The following is a 26759-nucleotide window of genomic DNA, read 5'->3' on the forward strand; positions in this document are numbered from 1 at the left end:
TCAGGTAAAGTCTTGAGCTCTTAGATAGTAGTGCCTGAAGCCAATCTGTTTGTCAACCTTAGCTGATCTTATTTCAGTTATTTTTTATTGAACAGCACAACTGTTCTGGTAAACAGCTCTGTCTCAACATGAGCCGAACAGCACAGGGATTGCTCGGTTAGGCTTCAAAACTGCACAGCATGAGCAATGAGAAAATGGGTTGTGAAATGGTTAGTGCCGGAGTGGAGAAGTCAAATCCTTCAAGGACAGAGGCTGCTGAGCCTTAGACATGTTGCAGAGTCATTGAGTGAGTGTGTGTGCTGGGAAAATAGCACAAGAGACCAGCTCCCAGGTTTGGCACCTCTGCTTTCCCGTCTACCCCTCCAGTCTGCAGGCTATGCCAGTTGCGTGTCTGGTATGTACTTCGTAGGCCTGTTTGCTTCTAAGTGTTTATGCTTCATGCATATATGCTCACATTGTTTTTGTTTGATTTTCAAGAAAGGTGAAACTTAGTGGAATTTGACTCTGAGACTCTTCAACGTGGCTGGCCTTGGCCTACTCCGGCCTACTGTACTTTCTATGTAGAAATAGAGGTGAGTCACGTAGCTGCTGTGCTGTGTATCATCTGGCAAATGCAGTGGCAACTAGAGAAAGCAGTGCTTAGCTGCAGAACTAAAGACAGAGGGTACAACTGCTAGCATTCTCCATCATTCTGTATCCCTTGGGGTTTCAGGTGTTTGGGCCCCTGCAGAGACCCTGGCAATTTCTCCTGGAGGGGCAGTAAGGACACCAAGTGGCTTAGCTGGCCAGTGGCTCCCTGTGCTAACGTGTAGCTGGGCAGAGGTTTTCAGGCTGAGCTGGGAAGGAGCAGTCCAGCAGTGATGAGAGGCAGAGATGGGGCCTAGCGCAGAAATAGACACAAGGGCAGCCCATTGTGGTTTGCATTTTGAGTGCAGGCTTATAGTGCTGTACAGCAAGCTGTCTGGAGAAGTGTGCCAAAGATTGCCTAGTGTTGTGTCAATAATTTTTAGCAGTGTGTCCTATGACAGCAGAGTCCTCTTATTGTGTAGTTAGTGAAAGTCTTTCTCACCTTTTCACTCTCTTGTTTCGTTCTTAAAACAACCTGTCAGGCTGCCCCTGATTTGCAGCATGCTACTCTGTGGACTCTGCTGAATTTAATGTGCAGCTTTACTTTCCACCAAATCAGATATCTTAGGGAAGGCTTCAGCTCCGCTCTGCAGATCAGTTGCCTCTGCCTGGGCTGGGAGTGTTTTCAACTGCAAAATGTACAACCAGACTAATTTCATTCACTTACATTCCTTCCAGTGAGATGGAGAGAGCAGTGAAACATGAAATTCTTGGACATACAGTGAACGTGGTCATGCTCACTGTCCCAACTCCTTAATGACAGCTTTGTGTTTACTGCTCAGCTATAAAAATGAGTAGCTGTGGTTCTAGCTGGGTATCACCCACTGGGTACCTGGGGAATGGGCCTGAGAAACACAATGCGCATAAATTTTCTCCTCAGTGCTTGATCTCCTATTTTCTGCTTGAAAGCAACTTAGGGACTTTCTGAGCTAGACTTTTGTTACTGATGAGACAGTGAATGCATTATAGCTGTTCTGCTGTAATAGAATTAGAGGAAACTAACCAACATTCGCAAGGCATGAGCAGGTAACTTTTCTGGAGCCACATCAAAATCATTCCAAGTTTGGAGGTACAAAACACGTAGTGGGCTCCTTAGCCAGAGGAGAACTGCTGAGAGAAGGCTGTAGGCAGAGTGCAGTATGTGGACCCAGCAGAAAACTGTGCACTGGGGAGTGCAGCTGGGATGCAGGGAAATCTGTCACTTACGACCTTGAAGTCCTCACTGGCTCATCACTCCCAAATGTATGGACAGAGACAGTATGGGGGGAAATGCACTTGGGAGCAAGGAAGGACGAAGGGAATGAAGGGAGGAGCCAGATAATACTGTATCAGTGGTGTACTGTTAAAATAGATCTCCGTATCTTCTACAGGAGCACTGCGTGTGTAACAGACTAAGCCTTTCATCTGTCGCTTCTGTTAATCTTTAACACTGGAAGTGGAAAAATTCACTAGAAGCGAGAAACCAGTCCAGGAAATGGGTCTGTTTTGGTACATGTTTGAGAGAAGAGTTTCTATTCAACTGTCTTCCTTTTAGTGTGATTTTTATGGGTGTTTGTCTGGACCTGCTGATAAATAGTATTGGCTGATTAAACAAAGCATATTCAAAACATGTGAATTGAGTCAGCTGAATTAAATAAGCGTTGGCCTCTACTTAAATTTCTTCCAGGTTTAGGATCCTCTAAGGTCACTGTTTTCTAGCTTTTACTTTGTCTGCTGTGGGCAAGCACTGTAGCGTTTTACTAGGCAGCTGGAACTTGATGTGATTGCACAAGAGCAGACAGTGGGGTAGGCTTTGAACTCCCAGCAGCAGGAGAGCCGGTAGCACAGCTGGGACATCCTGCTGAGGCCTGGCTAGCATCTTGTCCTGGTTTGCATGAAAGAGAGAGTTGAATGAGATATGATCCCATACTGGAATGAAATGCAGCGTAATAAATGCTATCAGATAATGAGCTTGCTGCTCAAAGGAACAGCAAGCTGAAGCGTCCAGCTTTAGTGACTCTGTATAATTTGATCTGTCCTAAGCCCTGCACTGCAGCGAAGAATATTTTGCAAGTGTCCTACCTATGCAAAATGCATCTTCCTTTGAAAAATGGAGAGCATGGAACAACTGTACTGTTGCAGAGCTGGGCTGTGAGAGGAGGGAGGGAAGGGATCAGATGCTCCAAATGCATACTTGGTGTGTCAGACCACCAGGTTGCATGGTCTTTTCTTCCTTACCCGTTTCTCTGTCTCCCCCAAATAACACATTCTGACACATACCAGAGAAATGCCACCAGATAACGAAAAGAGGCTGAGCCCAAAGAACATGTACTAGGATGCCAAGCAGAGCTTTCAAGACAAGAGCTAGAGGAGAGGCAGGCTTTGGTAATCAGGATAAGAAGATGGAGATCCTCACTTGCTAGTGGTGGCTGAAAGCAAGCTGCTATAAACAGGGCTCATGGGCTGGAGGGAAAGCAGACACCGTAGAGCTACTGCTGACTTCAATACATCTTGTCTAGGATGGCAGCATGGTGTGGTGTTCCCACCTCACCCACCCGTTTTCTGGGGCCACCTTTGTGGCAGCAATGTAATTCCTCAGCAACAGTTCTGTAGAGGTCATATGGTTTGCTCTAAGGATTTGAGGTGAACTGTTTTCTACCAAAAATTTTGTCAAAAACTTAGGGAGTCCTCAGTTCGAAGAAAACCTGTCAAATGTAGTCTTGATGGTGGTTTGAAAGAGACATTTTCTAGGACAATTTTTTTGTTTCGTTTTGTTTTGTTTTAATTCCCAACCCTGCCATAGCTCTCCTGCCATTTCTCAGCCTGCAAAACATCAGGATTAACAATACTCAGTAGAATTGTTATGAAGGTATTGCAATAAATAGACCCATCCAGTAGCTGGAAATAGCAGTAGCAAAAACCGCTTACAGGAAGCAGAGGGGTGGTAGCAGCATCCTGCTGTTGGCTAGTCAAAGTGGGTACAGTGTGTGCACACGGTTTAGTCACACTCTAGCTTCATTTTTTTGAGGAATCCTGAGAAGTTGATCCTTTCCTTGCTTGAGAATCCATTTTCCCAAGCAATTACAAGCCATTCCGGTCATGTTTTAGAGAGGTGGAAGTGGGGTTGTTACTGCAAGGCTCTGAGTGAAGATGGAGTTAGTCCCCCAGTAAATCTGGATTTTTCACATGCACTGGAACTATGTGAGCAAAAGAGATTTCAAATGTTTTACTTCAAGATCTAGGAATGCCTCTTTGGTCTGCAGAAAAGTAGAAAACATGAATCAAGACGTGCTTGCAGATGTGCTTTGTAGATGGATACAAAATCGGTTTTGTAAGCAATAAACAAATAATTGCTTAGGAGAAAAGGAAGTACCAGAGCAGAGCTGTTTTGCTTACGCTCTCCACTATTTGGTTAATGGGTTTATTAACCTCAGGTGATGCTGCTCTTGTTTGTGCTGTTTTCTATTTTAGAAGATGTTTCCGCCTTAAATGATTTAGTGAAGCTGGATTCTGTTGATTTATGGTGGTATATTTTTAGCAATTAATTTATTAGGATTGACAGTGGCCCTGAACATTGCAGAGATTGAGCTGTAGCATGCGTTCATTGTATTTTGCCCTTTTATAGATCTCTGTTCCTCTAATAGGGATTAAATTGTCACTTTTGAGAAGATTATCTTCTAAAACATTGTTATGTTAGAGTATAACGCTGTACCAGAATCACCAGAGTGACTCTCTGCATACTTTTTTGGGGAGGGAATTAGGTAATATCTCAGATTTTCTCTATTTTCAGGGCTCTAATCATGGTAAATTTAACACTTTTGTGGAGGCTGGAACAGCATTTCACAGTTTTGTCACCAACAGTCATGTTGAAAAGCAACATGAGGATACATGTATAACCCTTCCAAATACAAAAGAAGTTAAGTGGTTTTCTGGAATATGCTTTCATATGCGTCCCGAATTTCATGTTCTTGAGTGCATTCTCTTTCATAGTCAAATGAATGATGCTAGATCATAGTAAGTTTTAATTCAAGCCTTCAGATGCTTATGCTGGGTTTGTGCTGTCTGTAGGGAATGGTGCCCAGTGACTGCAAGTGCAAAGCTGAAGAGATCATTTGGCAACATGCTGAACACCGCCTAGCAAATCAGAATGCATAAGTAACCTGAAAAATGATTTGAAAGTGTTTCTGAAGTACCTAAATGTTTTCCTGTAGGCTTCTTGTAGTGTGAAAGCAGAACACGGCCTTTGCTCCTTGTTTTGGTGCTTGCCGTGTAACAAAATGTGTTGCCTAAAGCAGATTTTGGAAAATGCTGAAGGATTTAGAAGAACATGTCCTTTTAGTCTTAATAGGATTTAGGCTTCTAACTCCCCTGTCAGCATCTGAAAATATTTGCTCATTAGGCTGTCTGGGATAAACCAGTCTGCATAGTACCGTGTTTTGAAGGAGCTATTTAAAGTGCTCTTGTTCTTTTCAGTGACACAGTTCGTATGAGGATGTTATGTTTGAATCTCTTCACAGGTACTTTGTGTTGTGACAGCCCCATCTTTGGTGTCATTGAAGAAGCTGTGGACAAGTGATTTTTCCAGCAGTTAGAAAAGAGCAATGCATGTGCTGGGGGTGAGGAGGAGACTCTATTTCCTGTTCATTTGGCTTTGCTCTCAGGTGCATTGCTGTACTACAGGGACGCAAAGTGAAGGCATCTCCGTGCTTTTTGGTTTGAGGCAGAGGTGAAGGTTGTGGCTTGCTTTCAAATGCTTTCCTGAGTGTCCTTTCCATGGAATATGGTTGCAGAAGAGAGAACAGTGTAGTCAAAGACAGGTGCAAACAAAGACAGGTGCAAAATCCAAGTGATTTTGGGTGTCTCTTTGACTTCTTGGAAGCATGGGATTGGTACAGCACAGAACAAAGGTAATTTGGACCTTTTGCATATACAGTTCAAGACTTCCATTAGGGTACAGCATTATACTAAGAGGGAGAAAAAGCCAAGGGTGCCTGACCTGGGGAAGACAAGCCACGTCCTTGAGTTCTGCAGCTTAAATGGTCCATCAGCATGTTCCCTGCCAGCAGAGTTCCAGTAGCTGATGCTTATTCTCTCTCTCTACTGCATTGTTTATAGCCCAAAGCCAAGGAATGGTATTTTCTGAGGTATGCATTTGAATATTACAAGTAAAAGTGGGTAGGAAAGGGTATATTTTTTCATGGCAATTAATCTTGATGTTATGGGAACTGTAGACATAGAAGTACTTTGACTTAGCTTAAAATCCCTTTGATAGCTCCAAAATGACTTATTTTTAAAATTATTACACCATTATATTTGTTTGTAAAAGTTAAATTTTGTTTCAGATCTACTGACTCCTAGTGATTTGAACTTGGCCTAGAGGGGTGAAATTTTTTTTTTCAAATGTAGGGTACTTACATACGGACACTGGAGCTTAGGTTGACTTTGGAGAAGCAGATTGGAAAATACTCACTATACCTTTGAGAAAACTGGCAGCATGTGTCTTGTGCTGACTTCCTGGGATTGTTCTGTAACTGTAGTAGGTTTGATTTCCTTCTGCCTGTTGGGCATTTCCCAGATCACCTGTTTGCTTGCTGTCTTGGCTGGCATTAAAAGATCCAACTGTGAATGCACATTTCTTCTGGGCTTCCAAGTCAGTGCTTGTGTAAGGCAGCAAGGAAAGACAAGTTTCTTGCCAGAGGATTATTCTGGAAGTCAGTACTGTGGAAGGAGATAAAAGATGTATCCTCTACACTGAAAGAAGACATCTGCAGATTTTTGGGAGTTGCAAGCAATTCCTTGGAGACTTTGAGGTCTGCGTGAATGCCATGGGACAGAATCCTTTTATGTCTGCTTTCCTATTCGGTAATCCTGTGAGCTTGTACAATTCAGGGCTGATGTCATTCCAATCAAGGGAAACATGCACTCATGGTAAGACTGTGCATGTTGCAACACCTTGGCAGCAAATCCTATCTTCGGCCAAGAATTAAACTTGGCTTTTGCCTCTTCTCCACGGTCCTTCCTGCCAGTCCTCTCCGGCAGCAGCCTTTTCTCCTGCAGCCTTCTGGTTGCTGCCGACAATGTCAAGCCTCCAACCGCCAAGTTCTTTGGATGTGGGAGCTGGCTTTGTGGCAACATGGCAATACGATGACAAACTGCTGGTTCTTGTTTATCCCTCAGCCAGTCTCCATGCCACAAGAAAGCACTGATATCCAGGCATGTGTGTGTTGACATATTCTCGTCCTGCTTTCCAGCTATCTCCAGGTAGAGCAGTCAGGCAGCCTGTGGTGGTGCGTGGTAGACACCAAAGTAGTCTCTTGACTGAATTCACACTTTTAGCAACCCTTTCTGGTTGCTAGAAACGTGTCAGAAATCTGTCTCTGCTATAAGAGCAAGTTGAGGGGCCCATGAGCTCTGTGGATATGTGTGAATGCTTTCTGCTCTGTGGCTAAATTCATGGCTTATTTAACAATGCCATTTGGTATGTGAACTAGATGTATAAATAAACCAGTTTGATCTATTTAAGTAATTTAATAAAATCAAAATGTATAATTTGAAGGACCTGTTAACCGCCTCTAGTTGCCAGTTATTAAAACTTGTAACTGAGCTGGTTTGCAGGCAGCTTCTGTGGGTGTCCAGCTCAGGTGATAGGGCTGGTTTTCTTGGTCATCAGATGTCACCATGCCGGGAAGATACTAACCACCACTGTCTAGGTAAACTCCAAGATGAAATAATTCTTCCATGTAACAAATAGAAACATTTCTGATCTTATGGGTGTGTCAAGTTTAAACAGTTTTACTAGGAAAGGTATACTTTTACAGAGACTTTCTTCTCTGAAGTTATTCTCTGGGAAGATTATTGTATTAACTTCTACACTGCCTCTCCACATACAGTTATTTCCCCCACACTAGATGGCTCTAAATTGATTATTGTGCATATAATACTGTGTTCTTTAGCCAATTTCAGTTTCACATTACAGCAGCATCTGGAACTTTTTAAATAAGGAGGCACAAACGTACAAAAAAAATAGACTACAGATTGGAACAGCCTACCAATCAATACGACTGTTGGCTTTGTCTCAGTGCTCAGTTTTCAAGTGCTAGAGAAATAAAATATTCTGGTATTGGTTGAAACAAGAAAGTTCTGGGCGAAGAACTTAGGCCTAGAATATGGGGAACATTACAGACTTAGCTGGGAAGATAAAGCAATAAACGTTTACAAAAGAGAAAATCCTCGAGTGTTGTGTCAATTCAAAATGAAGAATGATTTGAGCCATTCATTTGATCCTAGAAAATGCAATTTGAGGCACTTTCCTTGATCTTGCTCATGCCTTCTAATACAATTAATAAAAACAGAACTTGCTTGGATGGACACAGGTAGTACCTGTATTTTAATCAGCTCACTGTCTGAAATGCTATCCTGAAGGATGTAGCCTGAGGCAGATGATAAGTAGATGATGGTTTAGGTTAGATGTTCAGAGGCTGAAAAAAAACCATCACGCATGCCTTGCCACACAGAGCTGTACAGCAGGCAGTGTTAGCAGGCCACATCAAGGCGTTCCTGATGCTCTGGCAGCTAAAGGCAGGAGACAGCCAGGAGCAATAACCTGGTGGCTTCCTGTGGAAGTTGTTGATGCAGCTCACAGAGACCTACAAGCTGTGTCTGGGAGCTCAGAGGCAGGAGGACCAAGTGCATCCCACATCCAGTCTGCTGAGTACATTCGGCCTTTCCTAACAGCAATACATCTATCTTCCAGTCTGCAGTTATTTGCTTCTTTCTGAAGAAGCAGTTACTTGTAGTGCGTGGGCGTTTGGGTGTGAGAGTGAAAAGATGTGCAGAAGATGTGGAGACCATCTAATTCATCTTCTTGTCCCAATGCAGGAGAAGTACACCAAAAGGGTGACTGGGAAATGAAGCTAATGGTATGTTAAATCCAGAGATGGAGACATTCAGTGACCGTGGAGAATCTGTCACTGCTTCATCCCTTCCCATCTCAGCTTCCCCCAGTACCCAAAACACTCACTGTTGCAAGCTGAACTGTCTTCTTGCTACCCGCTAGCTATGGATCACAACTGACTGCATTTTCCATTGTAACCACTGTTGCAGGTAGAGTGAATTGTAGTTATGCCTCTCTCCTTCCTCAGGCTTCCCTTTTCTAAATCGATTAAACCAGTTTCTTTATCCTTTCCTGTAGCTCATGTTTGCAGACTGATGAATAGTCTTGCTTGTCTCCTCTGAACTCTAACTTTGTTTCTGCCTCAGCAGTGTCCAAAATCGGACACAGGACTCTGGCAGAGGCCTTGACAGGGCTGGATAGGACAAAACAATTACTTCTCAATATTTGCATATGACACTCTTAGAAACTGCCTTTTGCAAAAGCATCATGTTGTTTACTTGTACATTTTATGGTGCCCTGCCACCCCCAGATCCTGTCTGATAGTATGGCTGCTTTCCCAATTATTTATCACTTTTATTTGTGTACTATTTTTTTTCTTCTTCCTAGGTTATTATTTGATCCATCTGAGAGTATTCAATTATTTTACCATAATTGTTGTGAAATATTTCTCTTCCAGAGGACCTTTTTGACCCTGGAATTAAAAACAAGGGAAAACAAAAAAGTATTTTTCATAATAAATCTCCTTGTACTGAGATAAAAGAGACAAGAGTGCACAATTAATTTTGAGCTCCTTAGCCTGTTACAGAAAGGTACGTTCAGTTTGCAGTGAGAGCCCTTGTCCTGAGAAGACCTTATGAATCACTTTGCTTAAACATGTTGACTGTTTGTGAGCGTGAAAAGTCCTTTGACAAAGTTTCCTCTTTGCTTTGAAATCTCAAGAGTTCTGATGGATGTCAGACCCAAATTTGTCATAAACGTTGCAAACAAATTGCAATTATTCATGAGCTCTGGCTAAAGACTGTTTGATACGTGTCACTCTATGAAAAGAGGAGAAGCAAGTGGTTTGGGATGGGTATTCTAAATGAGCTGTATCAGTGTGTTTGAGATCATGGTGTTTCACACATGCAGAGAACAGATCTGTGCAGTTAGAAGTGGCAGTGCTAGCAGCCCATGGACCAGCTTTCTGGTAGTTCCTGGTGAGATGTTTCATCTGACCTGGTGTATCAGTCCAGTCACTGTGTGTGAAAGGGAAACCTGACAGTAGTGTTTTAATCTGTTTGCTGTGCAGTGGTTTTTGTTTTATTTTTCTGCTGTAGACTGTGTGCTTACTGCAAAGCCTTCCTTCATGCGTTGGCTGTAGTGCTTGCCAACACCTTTGAAAAACATCCAATTCTCCATCAAGGGGCTTTTAATGAGAAAATGACTGAGGAGGAAGGCCCTCATGACAACAGCAGAGGTGTCATCTTGTGTCAGCAGTCAGAAATTCACCAAATTGGGCCCAGTCTGCTCTTCTTCAATGAAATTACCAAAAAACATTACAGAAGTACACATGGAACTTCCCTGTCTCCTTCTCCTGCTCAGCCCAGGATCCCACACACACTCTGAGGAGTCTGTAGGTGTCTAGCTGCCACGTGTAACCATGGAAAAGTCTCAGAGGAGTTTTCTGGGGCCAGCCAAAACAGATACTGCTGAAGTTGATGCTTCGTATTTCCTACAACATGAAGGAAATTGACTGTATGTATTTGCGCTTATTTATATCCAGTACTTTTTACTTGACTTGTTAAATGCAGAATTTCCTTCAAGGGTAGATAAAGCTATGCAGTCTAATGGTTGTGATAAGAAAATAGAGTGGGCAGAAGCAAAAAGTGTTTTAAAATTGATCTTCCATTGACCAGATTTTTGAGAACCTTCCACACAAGGAGGTCTGCACTGGTGTGAAGTCCTTTGTGATGCAGAAATACTCCTTGCACCATTTTTCAGCAGGGAAGGAAAAAAAATTAAAGACATTGTGGAGGTAGGAAAAAAAGTAAAAAGAGAAGTTCACAAAAAAAAAAGAAAAACAACACACAGCTTTGTAATATCTGGGGATGGTTGACAGGCTGAAGCAAACAAATATTTTAGTTAAAAAATAATGCAGTTAAGGACAACAATGAAATGAATATAGATTTATCCAGCAGAACTTATTGATGGGGGAATACTTAGTTTTTAAACTAAGTATTTCAAAACCAACAGAACGTGATGGTGCACAGCAAAGGTTTTTAAAGGAACTAGCACAGAATATCATGGACTGGTAGCCAGCATGTTTGAAAGTTCATGAATAGCAGGTAAGTTTCAATAAAACTGGAGTAGGTAAGTGTAGTAATAACTTTTAACAAGACAAAGAGATACCCTAGGAAATTGTTAATCAGACTATTTGAATTAAAAAAATAAAATCTCAAAAATAACAAAAGATCAACCATGTCAGCACATTTTTCAACTATTTTAAATTGAACTTGAATTAACCCTTTTTGGTGGTGCAAAACGCTGGATGTCTTGTACAGGGCTGTTGCAAGAATTCCATCAGAGCAGAGGAAAATCATGCCGGCCTTAAAGTGTTAATTATTTTTACTTTCTGATTGCTTGGATCTGTTTTTAGATGATGGTTTTTATAATTTGTAGTCTTTTCATGGACCATTGTTGAATGTCCTTGGATGACTGGTCTGTCTGACCACAAGTTGAACAAACACCGAACTGCACCAATACATCTTTGACACAATGTCTCCTTAGGGTTGACCCAGTGGCTTTTGAGTAACATGGGGTCATTCAAGATAAAAGATTGTGCTGACAAATTTTGATGGCCTCCAAATAAACTGAACACGTGGGACTGGATTAACTGGACCATAAATAAAATTGTCTGTCTCTTCCTGCCTGGATCTAAAATAAATGTGCTGATAATATTTTTAAAGTCTCTACAGAGGAGTGATATAGCCACAGCAGAGACTGGATATAGATAGACTCAGAAGGCAGTTACCATGATTTGGGTTTATGTTTATTTGATTATCTTTCTTGCAATTAGAGAACCTGGGAGAGGTCCAGTGTCCCAGAGTGCGGATGACTTGCCAGTGTCCATAGCCAAAGAAAAGGAATGAGGGAATACTTTGCCAGGGTGTGAAGCCTTCAGGTTTTGTTTTACTTGGTTTCAAATGTTTGGAAGCCTATATACAATCAGACATACTAGCTGTGGGTTTGGTGACTCAGATTTGCACCTCTGAACCAATAGTGCTGCTATTTTTACATTTGTAAACTCACAGTTCCCTGGCATGCACATTGGACAAGCTGGACACTTGTCTGATAGTGGTGCTGTCTCTTACATCTGAAAGGTCTCCAAGAATTTACTCCTCCTGGAAGGAATTGTAGAACAGGTTTCAGTAAAGACTGCAAGGGATCGGGGTTCTGAGTTTGGTGCTAAGCACTGATGCCGACCAGAGGACATACCAAGGGAGTCAGTTGTCTCTCTTGGATCTCACTCTCACCATTTAAAGCTCGGCGTGGAAGTGCTTCCTTCCTCAGTGCTTCTTGTCATCCGTCAGGGCATCAGTACTGTCATGCTAAAAGAATCTGGCACGTCACCATTGCGACTCATTTGAAATCAATACTGAAACATGGACACGTATTACCACTGAGTCTGGAAGGTATGAACAGCTTGATTATAAGAAGCAAATTTGACAATAGTTAGCACATGAAGTCAAGTACTGAGCACATGACAATCAGAAATGAACCCTGCTCACCTTTGGAACAGCAAAAATGGGAAGTGTTGAGCTGAGTGAGTGCTGGCTAAGCTGGTCAGCTCTTCAGCCCATCAATGGCAGCTTAAGTAACTGGGGCTTATTTGGGCAATCATGCCAGCAGGTCACACACTAACCAGCAGAGGAAGGAGACTAAGTCTGGAAAAGAGGGCTTGAAGTGGTAAGGAAGGGGGATTTCTGTAGAGCTTTGTAGGATGATGGGCTTCAGACAATGTGTCAGAACCAGGTCAGTGTGCTGGTATATTGTAAAATCCTACTTCTGTGTGCAGGAAGAAGAGTTGTGTGGGTATTTTGTGAAATCTACTTCTGAGTGCAGGAAGGAGAGTACAAGCAATGAAGCAAGACACTAGCAGGAGTGTTATCCTTAATTTGCAGCAATGCTCAGTTGGCAGATTGTGTCTGGTTAGGACTGATGTTTTGGGCAGTGATTCAGTCACGGAGTACTGAGGTATTTTCCAGTTTGAAACTTTTATTTTGTCAGGAATATGCATTAAAATCCAGAGGGCTTGTTTAGTACCAATCTGTGGATCCCTTTTTGTGTGTGTGTGTACAACACAATTAAAAGAGAATATATGTGGTGGTTTTACTCGGGTGGGCAGCTGAGCTCCATCACAGCTGCTCTCTCACCCCCCCCTCCTCAAAGAGGAATGGGGAAAAAATATGATGAAAAGGGCTCAAGGGTTGAGATAAGGCAAGGGAGATCATGCAGTAATTTTTGTGACGGGCAAAACAGACTAGGCATAGGGAGATAGTAAGATTTATTACCTATTACTAACAAGCTAGAGAAGTGAGAAACAAAGGAAAGAAACCTAAAGCACCTTCCACCCCATCTGCCCTCTTCCACCTCCTCCCTCTGAGCGGCGCGGGGGAATGGGGGAATGGGGGTTATGGTCAGTCTACAGCACTTCTTCTCTGCTGCTCCTTCTTGGTCACTCTCGTCCCCTGTGTTATGGGGTCCCACCCACGGGGTGCAGTCCTTGATGAACTGATCCGGCGTGGGCTTCCCACAGGCAGCAGCTCTTCAAGCACTGCTCCCACACGGCTCCGTCCCACGGGGTGCATCCATCCATCCCCCAGGAGCAAACTCTCCAGCACGGGTCCCCCACGGGTGGGGGCAGCTCCCCCCAGACCCCCTGCTCCACGTGGGCTCCTCTCCACGGGCTGCAGCTCCGGCCCGGGGCCTGCTCCTGCGGGGGCTCTCCATGGGCCGCAGCCTCCTCCAGGCCACATCCACCTGCTCCAGCGGGGGCTCCTCCACCCATGGGGGGGCTGCAGCGTGGAGATCTGCTCCATGGGGGACCCATGGGCTGCAGGGGGACAGCCTGCTCCACCAGGGGCCTCTCCCTGCACAGCCCGCAGGGGAACTGCTGCTGCCTGCCTGCAGCACCTCCTGCCCTCCTGCGGCCCTTCTCTTGGGAGCTGCAGGGCTGCTTCCCACTCCCCTCTCTCTCTCCCAGCTGCTGTGTGGCCCAGCATTTGTTTGTTTGTTTGTTTATTTTCCCTGGCTTAAATCTGCTCTCACAGAGGCACAAAACAACATCACTTATTGGCTCGGCTCTGATCAGCAGTGGGGCCCTTACCAAACATGGGGCAGCATCTAGATCCTTCTCACAGAAGCCACCCCTGCATCCCCTCACTACCAAAACCTTGCCATGTAAACCCACTACACTTTCTGGAAGGTTACATCTAGAAACATAGTTAATAAACAAGTCTGATATCCTGGGCATGGAGTTGCACCTGGAAAATTAGCAGTAAGAACCTAAATTTGTCTTGTTCAGATGGACAGCTTTATACATGAGCTTTGACTGTAAAATTTTATTGAGCTGCTGAGTATAGTTTGACTTTTTTTTTTTTTGTCTTTATTTTGAGCAATTTCACTTTTAATTAAAACATGGACTCATTTTTCTTCTTTTCAAGTTTGTTTTAGCAAAGATATTTTATGAAGAAGTAGATTCTGAAACAGCCTATTTTAGAGACACTTTATAGCTTTTGTTACAGAGGATGAATAAACATGTATTATATCTAAATTTGCAACAGAACCATTCTTCCTTGTGCTCTGCAGACCTTATCAAGGTTTGAAAAATTATCCTTGTAACTAATATATCCAAACAAAACAAGTTCCTAAAAGCTGAGAGGAAGGATTTGTCACTTGAGTTTGCTGTGTAATTTTGAATTATGGAGCTAACTGTGGAACTACTTAGATTCCTTCTCATATATCCGTAATGTATCAGTAGGGAAAAGTGAAGGGCTGATGAATAATTTGTTGGCTATTTCTGGGTAGATTAAAAGGGAAACCCAGGTTCACCTACTTAGCTTTTTGCAGCATTTTGCCTATACTTCATCTGTGTAGCCACAGTAGTTCACAGATCTTCACTGGGCTCACATAGATCCCAATGTGGTTGATGTACATAACTTCCAAGGGCTTCTGAAACTTATTGGGAATCTTAAATTTCTTTCTTGCATTGACTCCAAATTGCTCAGTGGGTCCTGAAGGTTTGACCCCATTTCAGGTTTTTTGGATATATACAGGCTTTGAAATGCTGTTCACAGGGATGGTGATTTCAGTCCTTCCTCTTTCCTTTTCTCTTTCTTTCTGTCTTTCTGTCTTTCTCTCTCTCTTTCTCTCTTTCTCTCTTTCTCTCTCCTTCTTTCTTTCTCTCTTTCTGTTTGTTTGATATGGATTTAACATTCAACACCACAACATATTTACTAACTTAAAAAGTACAACTTGCTTTGAACAGAGTCTCCGTTGTCCTGCTAGGTTTTTACTTAGTTGTATTCAACCATGAATGATGCAGAGCCCAAAATCTGGCCTCACTGAGAGTAACTCGTGCCTGCTGTTGGCTGATGTTTTTGGCTGAGTGTCATTAGAACAATGTCTATGAAGACTCTTAATGCCAACAGGGCTCTTGTGGACTTTTCTTCCAAGCTGAAATGCTACTGAATCTAGAAGAATTAGGGAAGAGGTGATACTGGTATTTCATTTCAAGATTTGTTTCTAGTTAGAAAGGCTAAAGGTGAAGCTAATCAGAAATACCAACAGGACAGCATTTTTTTCCAAGGTGATCAAGGGAGGAATTTGTAGTTCAAGAATTATAAGATTTTTTTTTTCCATTTGTTGCATTTTGACACAAGTTTCTCAATGCCACCTTTATTTTCCTTGTATGTTAGTTTGAAATATCATTTTAATCCTTCCATATGAATATTCAACAAACAGACAAACAAAAAAACCTCTAGGAGCTTTATAGTGGGAATATGTCCTCTGAGCTTTGCACAATTCTCAGTGCACTGGAAATTTTTGCTTTGGTATTGAAAATTAGAAATCTTAAGCTAAAGTATTTTTGCATTTTTCTACACATGGAGCAATCGTTGATTTACTATTGGTTGTGCTGCAGCTTTTTCACATAGCTTCAGTGAAAACATTGCCCTTCCTAGTACAGGATAACTATTAAAGGGTTCTCCTCCAAAGCCAAAGTACAACATGCCCATAAGATAAATCTGGCTGCTCTTTGTTCATGTTTTACCATCATGTTTCATCACACCCTAAAGCCATCCTCCTCACAGTTCATTTTAATCTTAACAGACTTTTGTCATCTCGATGTCTGTGTGAAAATGATGGGCTCTTGGCAGATACCTCTCCTTTTCTCAGGGGTCCTTGAGCAAATGTTTATCTGGGACACTTAACCCTGACAGTGAGTGCGTTTGACCATGTGCTGGAACTGCTGAAGGGAAGGTGCACTTCCCTGGCCTTTAGCAAAATGATTCGACTGTCTAGGCCTCAAAAGGGTGAAAGAAGACTGGGATAGCTCATTGAAGGGATTGCTGCCTACCCTTTTCAATGAGCTGATTAAGAAATCTCTGTTCAGTTACTTTGAAGGGTATGGGTTCAGAGATACTCCATGGTTTTCATGCTTGACAAAATCTCCAGATAATTTGTCTGTGATGCTTTTTGTTCCAGTCCATTCCAAGTGACAATGTTGGTACATGCCTATTAAAAAGCTATGGCAATCTAATATGAGCTAACATTGTTCTGACTTCATAAGTTAATGGACTGCAGTAACTTTTTAGTAAAATAATACACCTGTATAAGACATTTAGTGGGGGGGAAGGGAAATAATAAAGTCATGTTATACAGCAGATAAATCATCTAACAGGGCTAACAGGGGAAATAAGTATGCTTTCTTCTGGCTCTAGATACATTGAAACTGGCACAGAAGTCCATAGGTTAAAAATATACTTGAAGAGCAATAGTTTACCTAATCTATGAGGTTTCTTGCAAATCGGTTGAAATTAAGTGTTCTCTTAGAACTGATACAGGCAACGTTGTTCTTAGAATCGTAGAATCATAGAATGGATTCAGTAGGAAGGGACCTTAAAGATCATCTAATTCCAACCCCCCTGTCATGGGCAGGGACACCTCCCACCAGACCAGGTTGCCCAAAGCCCCATCCAGCCTGGCTTTGAACGCTTCCAGGGACGGGACATCCACAGCTTCTCTGAACAACCTGTTCCAGTGCCTCACCACCCTCATAATAAAAAAAATTAAATCTAAATCTACCTAATCTAAATCTACCCTTTTAATTAATTCTTAAAGTCAATACTCCTTGTCCTATCACTACCCTTTCTGACGAGTCCCTCCCCAACTTTCCAACTTTTCCCTTAGGCACTGGAATGCCGCTGTAAGGTCTCGTCTCCAGGCTGAACAACCCCAAATCCCTCAGCCTGTCCTTGCAGGAGAGATGCTCCAGCCCTTTGATCATCCTTGGGGACCTCTAGACTTGTTTTAACACATCCATGTCCTTCTGGTGCTGGGGGCCCCAGAGCAGAACACAGTGCTCCACGTGGGGTCTCACGAGAGGAGAGGAGAGGAGGAGAATCACATTCCTTGTCCTGTTAGGCATGCTTCTGTTGATGCTGCCAAGGATATGGTTGCCTTTCTGGGCTTCAAGCACACATTGCTGGCTCATGATGAGTTTCTCGTTAGCTAATGCTGCCAAGTTCTTCTGCTCAGGGCTGCTCTCAACCCATTGTCCACCCAGCATGTGTTTGTGCTTGGGATTGCCTCAGCTCAGATGCAGAACCTTGTACTTGGCCTTGTTGAACTTCATGAGGTTCTCATGGGCTCATCTCTCAATCCTGTCAAGATCCCTCTGGATGGCATCCCTTCCCTCCAGTGTATCAACCACACCACATTTGGTAGCATATAGTAATCCCTTTCAAGAATAAAACTGTAAGACAAGAAAAAATACTAAACCAGATACTTTTTTTTTTTTTATTTATATTTTTATTTTAACATTAAGCAGTGTCTTTCAGAAGTGCCGAGCGCCCAGCTGTTCCCTGATTGCATTGACAGCAGGTGAGTTTTCATGGGTCTGAAAATCAGAACATTTCAGATTTTTCCACAGTGTGAGCTTGGTGTGTTGACTGAAGTGGGACCGCTGGTCACGTACTGATGTGGACAGCCAACCAGATATAAGTACTTGCTGCCTGGCAGTGGGGTCAACTGCCTTATCCCAAGAAGATCCACTCAAGGAGGCAGCACAGTACAGCTGGTGGCTTTTGAATTCCAAATCTACCTTGGAATACACTAATATTTCAATGGGACTGAGTGCACAATTACTATGAAGAGCATAGTTTTAGGCCTGTATTTCACTGTGTAGAATTTTTTGTCAGCAGTTCCTCTTGGAAAGCTTCTGCACTGAGATCTCTGCCTGAGAACAGCTAGAGACCATTTCAGTGGTTCTTGTTTGTGGTTTTTCTTGGCAAGTCTACCACTAATATAAACTGTCTATTTCACCTATGTAGCTTGAAAAGGTCATCATGCTCTGTTGTGCTCCATTTGGAAGCCAGAAGCTTCTCTTAGAGATGCTCCGAGTTGCTTCTGCCATAAACACTGGTTCAAAGTCCTAGCTCTGTTTGGAACAGCAGCCAGAGTCCCCAAACGTAATTGTTCCGTTGAGCGGAAAAATATTTTATCAATGCTGAGTGTTTTATATGGAACATGCTTTCCCCAGCTGGCAGAACTTCAAGAATATCCAAAGTATCTTGTTGCATGGTTACTGGAAGGCATATGATAACTGTCTAGGCTTGTTCCTCACATTGTAAGGGTAGGTTATTTGCTCTGTTAGCTTTACGGTCTTGATTTGCTCATGCGTACATGAATTATGCAAGGAACGTACATCTGTTTTACAGAAACAGGGAGAAGAACTCAACCCAATGTAAAGTTTATTTTCTGAATTATTCCATATTTACCACTAGAAAAGGTATACAGAAACAGTGATAGCTGTTTAAAACTTCAGTATGCTGCATTTCTGAGACATGCAACTGTTCTAGCAAGCTTTTAGATGGTTCTCAAGTTTAGTCCTAAACCTGTGCTAGGCAGAAAAACTGATAAAATAATCCACTCAGGAGGGGACCTGTAAGACCTTTTTCTTTCATCCTGCAGCTCTCCAAAAAAACAACTGTGATTGAGTGGAAGAAAACTAGAGGCCAAATCTCAATCATCACGTTTATTAAATTACATTAATTGTGTTTTAGGGTGATAAAAACTACAACAAATGCTTCCCTTAAAGCTATGTGGATAGATTAGGCTTTAGCAATGCTGCTGACTCTACTTAGAGTGGTAGCTACAGTAATGGCTGCAGTTTGGAAATCCAAATTATTTCCCTTCCAAGGGAACTTTTCTGTAAACCTGTTTAAAAGTAGGGTTGTTTCTGTGATGGTTAGTACTGTAGCATCAAGAGAAGCCAGTTATGGATTAGACTCTGCAGAAACGAAAGTAAAAACAGTGCCTGACCTGTAGCGTACCTTCGTGAAGGCCTGTGTATCCTCTTCTGCAAATATCCTAGGTCTGCCAGGATTTGGTTGAGTTTAGTTACACTATCTTAATGATTTTTTTCCCTATAAGAAGAACCTGTAGTCTCAAATTCAACATCATCTTAGCATTTGCTGTTTTGTCTGTTTGCTTTGGGAGATTTGTTTCACCTAGGGTAGGAAATTCTGTCTCATGATTTAGATCAGGACAAAAATAAATAAATAAAATAAAGCGGAAAGATTGGCACATTGGTTACTGTGAAAGAAACACTTTCTGCTAGTGTACTGGTTACTAGTGTCCTGTGAATTGGAAAGTAATGGCACCTTGAGAGAAATCTGAATCACAAGCAAGTCTTCTTCACTTTTCTAATTGTTCCCAAGATTGATGTTAACCTGAGTTTGGGAGATACATGGCAATACTAACACAAAACAGGCTAGGCATTGTTAACTGAAGAAGCGCTGGACAGGAGACAGGCAGGAGTTCTAAGTGTAAAGTATGGAAAATCAATTTTTTGCTTTGAATTGTGGCACAGAACTGTAGAAATGTGAAAATTATACAAAGGCATGGTCTCTAGTTCCAATCGATGTGCTAAAAATGTATTTGATGAAGGTTTTAAAAATAATCTTTCCTAATGTTTACAAAATCCTTTACAAAGATGGCAATAATAAGAAAAATTTAATGCTTCTCTAGAAACATGCAAACATGCACCATCAGGTCATTTCCAGCACAGAGTGAAGATTTTTTGGGATGAACTGGATGAACTTCATGAAAGCCTGGTGCATTCCCGCAGCATGAGGAGGAACCCTAATGAGCACCTGCATGCAGAGCTGTCAGGGAGGAGAAGCAGCAGCCACTCTGTGGGCTCACAGACACATTTTTAGCTCTACATAAAGAAAGAAGCAAGTCCCAGCAAGGTCATGGAAGTGTCCATGTGAACTGCAAGCTGACCTCCAAAATGGCAGTGATCTGTTCCACTGCTGGTCTCATTCCACATTCAGCACATAACGGGGCGTTTATTTCTCCTACTGTCAGTGGAAACATAAAAGCCTTTAAATCCATGTAAATTGCTCAGACAAAAGGTATATTAATACAATCTGCTACAGTCCAGAGTTGCATTTCTTCCAGCAGCACTGTAAACAGCATTCCCCCAATTCAACATCATCTACCATTTTCCTGCATCAGGAGGGGGAGGATAAATTCATTCACTGCTTCAGTGATAAATCTTTGGAAGTCCCTTGATTTCTGAGCTCCTAGTTGGAGAATGGTTGGTTTGTGTATTGCCGTAAATCTCAGATATTACAGTCCAAAATACTGTTATCAGAGATTTAGATACTCCTATTAACAATCAAAATTGTTCAGAGCCTCTTGTTGTTCAGTTCTCCAAAGAGATACAGCAAGATTCTGACACCAGGAGTTGCCAGGGTGAATTCATGGTCAGCAGACCAAAGACCAAACTCTTTGACGCCATTATCTCTACCACCATCTACATTGTCTGACTTGAGGCAAACAAAGTGTCATCTAACTGCCTTGGATGGTGATGCTAGGGAAGAGGTACTCCCAGAACTTGTACTGTCTTCTGAGAACAAACTGCATTCACAAAAACAAGACCATGGGAACCTTGAAGCTTGTAGGCAACCTCTAGAGTAGTTTCTGTGTCCTTGTGTTTTCATGATTTAAACTGCTCATTTCTTGTCCTCCAGGTGAGCCCTCTGATCACTTTTCTTTTCTAGACACCTGAATACAAGTTTTCTCACAAAAAAATGGTCCTGATTTTGGAAGATACATCTTTTTATCCGTTCTTTGCAAAAGCTCGTTGCAGGGGTGACCAGGAGCATCTCGTCTGGTGCAATAGCCCTGAAAGTGACTTAGGTGTCTCTGAAGGTTGCAGGCAGTGGATTAAATCTCCCACTGTTATTCTCAGCCCTTGCCAAAATCAGACTTCTGCCTGAATGTGCAGGCTGGTGTCTGCAAGATTCCTCACGACAGGTGGGTTCAGGGTCTCAGAGTCTGAGGCCAGTCCCATCGTTCTGCCTCAAAGGCAGCTGAGGCATGGGCACCAGACATCTAAGGAGCTGTGTCTAAGGAATCTCACTTTCTTCTCAGCACTCAGCCTGCTGGACCATTACCATGACAAAGGAGGATTATTGACTTTAATAGCCATGATGCCTTTGATTTGAGGCTCGCTTTGATTTGGGGCAGTAGGGTTCACTGGCCCAGAGAAGTGATGGTCTCCTCCAGGTGAAGAGCAAGGATAGAAACACATTTTTGAGAAGGAGGAGGAAGGAAAGAACTAGCCGAAGAGACTGACTGGAAGCTATAATGGGTGCCGTTAGTCTCTGGGAAGGGCCCAAAAGCAGACTGTGATTTCTTAAGACAATTAAAAGCAAATTGTCTGGCTGAGTGATCGCAGGGCAAGGAAGATGCTCCCCCAGACTATAATTCAAGGGGCTGAATGGCCCTCAAAAATTGAGAGGAGAGAAGGGAAAGAAAAAAAAAAAAAGAAGAAGAAGAAAAAAAAAGAAAGAAAAAAAAAACAGAGGATGAGGCAAATGATGGAACAGATGTGAGTGCTTTTGTTGGCAAGACTTGGAGGCTAGCGGGATGGCGATAGGCTAATTTGAGGCGCATAATGCCAGGTTCCTTTCATATGCAGAACAGCACTTTGATCCAGTGTGGATGAAAGTGCTGAAAAGTGGAGAGGATGGCAGGGGGTCTTTTGTCTTTGACAAAAAAGGCATCTGCCGGGCTCTAACCCCCTTTTCTCCACCCCCTTAGCCTAGCAGGCCACTCCAACAATGCTAGCAAAGGGGACAAGTGTCTCCTGACAGCTGAAGAAATCTCCAGGAGGAGAATGAGGTTTGCAGCAATATGTATACCAGAGAGCTTAATCGATTTTTTCCACAGTACAAAAAGGGAAAGGGCCGGGGGAAGACAGAGAGATCACAGTGGAAATGGGAGGTGGGAGGAAAAAAAATCCCTTTATAATAAACTTGTTACTTTTGTTCTCCAAATACATCTTTTCAGGAGATGCTTTGATGCTAGTATGAATACACTTAATGGAGCGGGGTAGGGTAGAGTTGCTGGGGCGGGGGAGGTGTGAAGTAAGGAAGAGTAGTCTTACAGGGAGGACAAATGTAGAGTGATTTTGGTGGATTCCAAAACAGGCAAGATTTTGGAATTAATAAAGTACAGTGCAATGCAAAAGACACCCAGAAGATAGACACATAGTTTGTGTAACATTTGTTTGAGGAATTCAGATCAGTACAAGTTCTTGGGTTTGATTTCTGGGCAAAATTGAAAACTTTTCTTCAAACCTTCCTTCTTTTTCTGTTCTCTTCTTAACTTCCTGAACTGATTACAAATTAAAGCACTTCAGGTCTACGAGGGGATCTGGGAAGGCAAGTGCTATTTGTGCCGAGCAAATACACCAGTTGCAGATCTGCTGCTGATCTGATTCCTGATTCTCCATCTCATGCTCTGTCAACTCTCTTCCAGCTTTACACATCTGGTAAACAAGACTGGGATCGAATCCCCAAAGTTTGATGACTGCAGTCTTCCTTAAGTACCACTTTGTACCAAGTCTAATGTTTTCTTTTAGAAATAATGACAGATAAGAGTTATCGACATCTAAGCGAGACCCACCTCAGCAAATTAAATCATTTAAGAACAGAAGGTTCAGGGATCTTCTTTCTTTTGAGATCCTGACAGCGTTTATCCAGTACTGTTTACCAAAGATAACCTTCACACCGGGGCACAGCTTTAACCAACACCTGGTGCTGCTAACAGCTTCTCCTTCTTTATCCCCACATGTCCCTTTTCTTTCTACCCAGGATTTACCCTTCCCCCAGGAAGATACAAGCGATGCAGAAATAAGGAGAAGCTATCACATTCCTTGACAGGCTCTACACACACCGATGCCAACCTGTAATCCTGTGTAGTTGTTCAGTGGGAGTGCCAGGGTCCCCCTCCAACTGATGCCACCATCCAATTCAGACCAGCTGATGTGGAGAGTATTTTGGCAACAGCATCTCCTACCTTCCAGCTTTGAAATGCCTGCTGACATGAGTTACTATAACTCATTGGGAAAGACTTGGAAAGCAATTGGTGCTGCTTTGATTCCTGGCCATTTGTCATTCCTTGACTTTTCCAGCTCCCAGTGCTTGAAATGTGGTTGAAAATGGTGCTGCGGGACTTTGTCTGCTGCTGCTGCTGTCAGCAAGGGAACTAAGACCACCCTGATCCCTCACACACCTCCAGGGTGAAAGTCACCTCCCCAGGTGGGCTTCAGGTGGTTCTTGTGAGGTTTCACTCTCAGGTGCCACACAGTGATAGGGTGCTGGACAAGAGCCAAATGGGGAAATATATTGCTCACAGGGAAGCCTGACTTGCAGGGAACAGCCCTCTGTACTCCTCCATGCCAAGGAAAAACAACCCACACAGCACCACACAAGCCAGATGTCAGAGCTGAGAAGTCCAGGATAGCCTGCTACGTACAGAGGTAATTGTGATCAGGACTGTGTACAAATCTCGGGTAGTGAGCTTGGACATTTTGTTCTTTGAGGTGAAACATGAACCACCTCATTATGAAAAGCCTATTGTGCTTCTCCAGCTGGGCAGACACATCCTTCAGCTGCCACCATCTTGAGACTTCTCTGTGTGTTCAGTACCAACTCTTCCATCTGCACACCAAAGAGACACCCTTACCATGGTCCAGACAGCTGCCAAAGCTGCCTCGCCACAACGTCTTTGTGTCATGCCAGCAGTATGTCTGGAAATACGAAAGGAGTGGGAGTGGGTTGTTGCTATTCCTGTGTAAACATGTGCAGTAACTCTTCATAACTGCAGGTAGTCATTTCAGTTGTAGATTGTGCCGCTAAGGCAGGTTTATTTAGCTGTTTGCAGTTTATTTTGTGCTAGTTTTTTACTGCTGGTGTATGGGCATGAGGAAGGGAAGATGCCTGTGTGGGTCAGCCTGGTTGCTACAGTCCAGGCCAGGTGTGTGAGCCTGTTTGTGGGAGAGACTGAATCCGTTTCCCCTGAAACATGCTGCAAGGCTGGAGGGAAAAGGTGTATGTGAAGCAGAAAGTAGCCTGCAGACAGAGAGCCAGCCCAGATAAAGCAACAGCAGGAGTGCAGGCTGTGAGAGCACAGGAAGGTTTGCTTTGTTTTCATGTCTCATCCAGCAGGCTGGTGTTTTCTCTACAGAAGATGGCTACCTCTGCTGATTTGTGTTTGGATAAAAATCGAACTGTAGAGATTGCAAAGCCTTTGTGATGTGCATACTCTGCATCGAGGCAGAGCTACCTGACCAGCTCAGGAACCCCTCACAGATCTTACTGCTGCTCCATGGGCAGGGTCAATCTGGTCGTTGTTTTAAAGGCTGCAGAGTTTAGTGAGGACCATATTGTTTTAGTGGTACATTGTCCCAGTGGGTGCTGCTATGGTAGTCCAAATAACCTACAAAAGAAGCCATACCCATGGAAGTGTTTTTGGCTGCACTGGTTGTACATACAAACTTTTCCTGGCATAACCTAGCAGCCCTGGCTGTAGAAACCTCACATTTTCAGCACAAATTTGGCTTCTGTCTCAGTGAATCTCATCTGGTCATTAACATCCATTAGAGCTTCTCTGTGTGGGAAGTGAAGCCAAACAAATGGAAAACAATGGCCTCAGAATGCAATAAACCCCAGCCTCCATGCAAACTTTTGTGCAGAAATAAAGTGGTTTCAATTTGTTTTTGTTTAATTTACTTCCAAATAAAGCAAACATCCTTTGTTAAATCTCCTCAGATAGTCTGATGTAACTTTCCTGAGTGGTTAGTTTGATATAATTTTCCTGAGTGTCCACCTGCAGATATTCTTTTTATCAGGTGCAGTTTGTGACTTTTTGCCCCTTTTAAACACACGAGATGGGAGTGAGTGTTGCTATTCATGAACACCCTTCCAGAACTAAAGATAAATTTTGTGTTCTCATATTCAGTTACATACACAGTGATTTGGATCCAGGTGGGCATTGTAGCGGGGACAGCGTGATTTCAAGCTCTGTGCACTTTTCTGGATTGTTGTCCTGGGAAAGGGCAAATTATGCCTGTTTGTTCCTATATCCGTCCTGTCTTGGAAACCCAAGACTTGGTTCACACAACCTGAGCACATGAATACTCATGTATGAGTTTCATGTTATTGACAAGTACCTCTAGTTTCAGAATGCTTTTGTTGGTGTCCAGGAGTTAACTCCACAGAGACCTTGTCAACCTGCACAGTGCCATCTTGGAAACAAGAGCTAGGAAAATAAGCCCTCATAAGAGTAACTCTGAAATGTGTTTGAAGACCTCAGCAGACATCCCTCAGCTTACTTTCTTTAGAAATAAAGAATAATCAGGCAGAAGATTATAGCAGAACTTGTTGCTTTCTTGTGCCTTTCAAACAGGTCATCTGTGGGGATGCCTGTGCCAGAAGCCAGTGGGGTGGCAGATCTCTGGCTCAGACCCTGAGGCCATTACCAAGAAACACTGACACAAGAAAACCTGTAGAGGATCTCTGCTGATCTACCCTAGGGGTAGGATCTGCTCAGCCACCACTCTTGTGGTTGTTCTAGTGTATGCACAGCTTAAGGCAGAGAGAGTGGGAGCGTTTATTTTCCAAGGTTAATGCTGAGGAGGAGGGAGCGTGCGTCAGGGGCTGCTCTGCCCATGGGGAAGGTAGCAGCCTGGGGCCCTGCCAGCCACTTGGCCCGCAGGCAGCTCCTGGAAAGGATTTGTGCTGGAAATAAGTGGGGGAGCCAGGGGAGCACAATGCAGGAAGCCCCAGGGTGAAATCTTCCGTGTGGATGAGGAAGAAGGGGTGAACAAGGGAAGCCATGCTTGTTTGAGGTGTGGGGATCGGAGACAGTCAGGCCTAGGCTCTATGATGACTGGTAGGCTGCTGTCTAGCGGAGCAAGAGTCTTTCAAAAGACTGTTTAAATAAAGAAACTCCTCTTCTGCATGAATCACATCACAGGGAAAGCCACCCAGAGTTGCGTGTTGCAAGGTGATTTCCTATACTCAGGTCTGTGGGACATGGCAAGTAATTAGCTGCAGACCTGGAGGAGGCCTGGGTTGGTGAAACGTGGAGTAGGGTACTCGGAGTGGGAGCAGCTTCAGCGAGTCCTCTGAGGGTGGTTGCGTGTTTGTGACCTCCTCGAGGAGCGAGTCAAGAACTCACAAGGAACTCTGTCTTTTCCTCCTTCTCCCCTCCCCCAGGTGATCTTTGCTTTGAATCAGACTCTCTTGCAGCAGGAGAGCCTCCGAGCAGGCAGTTTCCAGATCCCCTATACGACAGAAGACCTTATCAAGCATTACAACTGTGGGGACCTCAGCTCCATCATCTTCAACCATGACACTTCTCAAGTGAGTCTTGCCACCGCAGCCCTTGTGCTACGCACACGTCCCGGTAGCTCTAACCCCTGTCTCACGCTTGTCTCTCCTCAGGCAGGGGCCAAAGACAGCTAACCTGTCTTTTTCCTGCGCCTGCTCTTCCAGGAGTCTGCGCTAGCTCACCGCCGTCTTACTGCACACAAGCAGCGAAGGCGCACCTGGCTTTCCCTTTTGGACGAATGCCGTGTTTGCTTTAGCATCAAAGCTCTATGAGTTAATCCTTTATTTTCTTAAGGATCCTGTGGAAT

At 43.4% G+C, this 26759-nt stretch overlaps 1 protein-coding gene across 4 annotated transcripts in view; it reads left to right on the forward strand.

Annotated features, from left to right (window-relative positions):
• The window catches only part of TRABD2A (TraB domain containing 2A), a 78111-nt gene that overhangs the window by 24642 nt on the left and 26710 nt on the right, over positions 1-26759 (forward strand). For 3 of the 4 annotated variants that reach the window (XM_072031294.1, XM_072031295.1, XM_038171076.2), the window contains exon 3: positions 26338-26484. The exons of the other annotated variant lie outside the window; for it this stretch is intronic. In XM_072031294.1, the coding sequence (XP_071887395.1) occupies positions 26338-26484 (147 nt within the window). The remainder of the gene's footprint in view (positions 1-26337; positions 26485-26759) is intronic. 4 annotated transcript variants of the gene reach the window in all.

This window comes from Anas platyrhynchos, chromosome Z, assembly GCF_047663525.1.
Source record: "Anas platyrhynchos isolate ZD024472 breed Pekin duck chromosome Z, IASCAAS_PekinDuck_T2T, whole genome shotgun sequence".
In the NCBI taxonomy this organism is placed as follows: domain Eukaryota; kingdom Metazoa; phylum Chordata; class Aves; order Anseriformes; family Anatidae; genus Anas; species Anas platyrhynchos.